This window comes from Varanus komodoensis, unplaced genomic scaffold (genome assembly GCF_004798865.1).
Source record: "Varanus komodoensis strain SLA01 unplaced genomic scaffold, ASM479886v1 scaffold3, whole genome shotgun sequence".
Classification (NCBI taxonomy): Eukaryota; Metazoa; Chordata; class Lepidosauria; order Squamata; family Varanidae; genus Varanus; species Varanus komodoensis.
In genome coordinates this window covers 36,829,456-36,832,608 of record NW_025335761.1, presented here as the reverse complement: position 1 = coordinate 36,832,608, position 3,153 = coordinate 36,829,456, and the positions used below count along the sequence as shown (strand labels likewise).

Genomic DNA, 3,153 nt, shown 5'->3' with positions numbered 1-3,153 from the left:
TCTCGTGCTGGGGTGGCGGGGGGCTTGGCGCGGACGGCGCGCCGCTGCGGCGATTTCGAAGCCCTAGGGCGAGCCCAGCCGCCCGGGCAGCAAAGAGGCGCTCGCTCGGCTTGGCCACCTTGGGAAGCCCCCTGCTTTCGCGGGCGTCCCCGAGCGGGGCGCCGAGGCGGCACGCTCGCCCCGAGGACCACCGTCCTCGCCGCACTTTGCATCCCGATCCCGCGGGGGCCTGCAGCGGGGCGAAATGCAGCCGTGGGCAACCCAGGCAGGAAGCGGCCGGGCTGCAGGCGCGACGCGAGGGGGCTGCGGGTGGGCCGGTCTCGGGCAAACCGCCCTTCCCGGGCTCCCGATCAAGCGAGTCCGCCCGTCGCGTGCGAGTTATGAGCAGCCGGCAAAGGCAGGCCCGGCCTCCCGAAGGGGCAGGCCCGCCGCCCGCTCACATGTTTGTCATCCATTTTGCCAGCAGGAGCGGCGGCGCCATGGCCAGGGAGCGCAGGGGTCGCGCGGGAAGGGAAGGCGCGCCCGCAGCAGCCCCGCCGCTCGCGGGCGGGCAGCTCGGCCCCGGGGCGCGCTCCCGCCCGCGCCGCTGCTCCGGCGGCGCTCGGCCCGGGGCACCTTCCAGGCGGCGGGGGCGGCGCGAGAAGAGCGGCCCAGTGTCTGACTTTCCAAACATAGCCCTCGCTGCGCGCGTGTGACGAGGCGGAGCGCGGGCCGCCGGTTTCCAAGAGGCAGCTCGCCTCCCTCCAGCAGTTGTACGCACGGGGGGAGGGAGGGAGGGGCGGGGAGGGGGGGAGTGACAAGAGAGGAAGCGGGCAGGGAGCCGAGCATGCGCAATTTCCGCGCCACAAGTGGCCTCCCCTGTCCTCGGCGCAGAGGAAGTGGGGGAGGGGCGGGGGGAGGCCGGTCAGTCAGTCACTCGGCGCTCGAAAGGGGAACTGCAAAGGTGGGGGGGGAGCGGGAGCGCGGCCGTGACGTGAGCGCCCCACCCAGGTGGCATCCGAGCGGGGGGGGCGGCGGCGAATGGAGCGCGGCGCGAGGAGGAGGAGGAGGAGGAGGGGCAGCGGCAGCGGCAGCGCAGAGCGGCGCTCCGGCTTCCCCCGATCCGAGCGGCGAGCCGCGCTCGAGGATGTGAGTCGCGGAGCTGGCGGCGCCGCCGCAGCCGCCGCCATGCCGCCTCCGCCGCCAACCTGAGGCGCGCCGCCGCCGCCGCAGAGCCGGCCGTGTGGGCGTCCCCTCGCCCCCTCTCCTGCCCCGACTCCCGCCCAACCCCGAGCGAGCCCCTTCCGCCCTCCCCGCGGCGCTGCCCGGGACGCGGCCACGCTTGGGTCGGCGGCGGAGCAGCAGGTAGCGACCTCCCCTTCTCTCCCCCACCCCCTCGGTGCCTTCTCCTGGCGACTTCTCTCCCCCTCCCGCCTCCAACACCACGAAAGAGGAGGAGGAGGAGAGGAGGAGGAGGAGCGGGAGCAGCCGCTGCTTAGAGACACCGAAGAAGCGCCGGGAAGCGGCAGATGCAGCGGCTGGAGGGGGGACCCAACCTCCTCCCCCCTCCGCCCCTCGCCTGAGCAGACTCGGGAGCGCTTCCCGCCCTGCCAGGTAGACGGACGGACGCGCGGCGGGCAGGCGAGAGAGAGCCCGCGCCCCCGCCTCCTGCAGCAGAAGCGGCGCGGCGGGCGGCGGCGGCCGCCCCCCACCCCCGCGAAGGGTGGCCGGCGCGGTAGCGGCTGAAGCAGAGCGCGCTCGCCAGAAGGAAGCGACGGCAGCGCCTCGCCCGTCCTGCGCCTCCTCCAGCGGCAGCCATGTCGGCGGCGCAGGTGTCGTCCTCGCGGCGGCAGTCGTGCTACCTGTGCGACTTGCCGCGCATGCCGTGGGCCATGATCTGGGACTTCAGCGAGCCCGTGTGCCGGGGCTGCGTCAACTACGAGGGCGCCGACCGCATCGAGTTCGTCATCGAGACCGCCCGGCAGCTCAAGCGGGCGCACGGCTGCTTCCAGGACGGCCGCTCGCCGGGGCCGCCGCCGCCCGTGGGCGTGAAAGCCGTGGGGCTGTCGGCCAAGGAGGCGGCGGCGGCCGCGGCGGCGGCGGCGGCCGCGGCGGCCGTGCAGCAGCAGCAGCAGCAGCAGCAGCTCAACCATGTGGACGCGGCGTCCTCGAAAGCGCCGTCGGGCCTGGAGCGCTACGGGCTGAGTGAGCAGCGCAGCCGCTTCGAGTATCCCCCGCCTCCGGGCAGCCTGAGCGGAAGCCACGCGGGCCGCCTGCCCAATGGCCTGGGTGGCCCCAACGGCTTTCCCAAAGCCCCCGACGACGGGCCGCCCGAGCTGAACCGCCAGAGCCCCAACTCCTCCTCCTCGTCGTCGTCGTCGTCCTCCTCCCGCCGAGGGGCGCACGGCGGGCTGGTGAGCGGCCTCCCCGCCGGCGGCGGCGGCGGGGCCCAGCTCAACGTGCCGCCCAACCTGCTGCCGCAGACGCTGCTCAACGGGCCCGCCGCCGCCGGGGTGGCCCTGCCTCCCCCGCGGGTGCCGCCGGCGTCGTCGTCGGCGTCGTCCTCGTCGTCGTCGTCCTCCTCGTCGACGTCGTCGTCGGGCGACCCGTGCGGGAAGCGGCCCGGCTCGGTGTCGAGCAGCGGCGACCAGGAGCGCGAGCTGAAGGAGAAGCAGCGCAACGCCGAGGCGCTGGCCGAGCTGAGCGAGAGCCTGCGCAACCGCGCCGACGAGTGGGCCAGCAAGCCCAAGCTGGTGCGGGAGACGCTGCTCACGCTGGCCGGCTGCACGCCCTACGAGGTGCGCTTCAAGAAGGACCACGCGCTGCTGGGCCGCGTCTTCGCCTTCGACGCCGTCTCCAAGCCCGGCCTGGACTACGAGCTGAAGCTCTTCATCGAGTACCCCAGCGGCTCCGGCACCGTCTTCTCGAGCGCGTCCGGCGTGGCCAAGCAGATGTACCAGGACTGCATGAAGGACTTCGGCCGCGGCCTGTCGTCGGGCTTCAAGTACCTCGAGTACGAGAAGAAGCACGGCTCGGGCGACTGGCGCCTGCTGGGCGACCTGCTGCCCGAGTCGGTGCGCTTCTTCAAGGAGATGGTGGGCGCGGACATGCTGCCGCAGCCCTACCTCGACGCCTCGTGCCCGATGGTACATCTGCTTGGCCACGCCGGACGCG

General features: G+C 74.1%; 1 protein-coding gene across 1 annotated transcript in view; it reads left to right on the top strand.

Moving 5' to 3' along the window:
* Positions 1 to 1,691: 1,691 nt before the first annotated feature.
* The window catches only part of IRF2BPL (interferon regulatory factor 2 binding protein like), a 4,795-nt gene continuing 3,333 nt past the window's right edge, over positions 1,692 to 3,153 (top strand). The window contains exon 1 of the mRNA XM_044436858.1: positions 1,692 to 3,133. Coding sequence (XP_044292793.1) covers positions 1,797 to 3,133 — 1,337 coding nt within the window. The 5' untranslated portion in view covers positions 1,692 to 1,796. The remainder of the gene's footprint in view (positions 3,134 to 3,153) is intronic.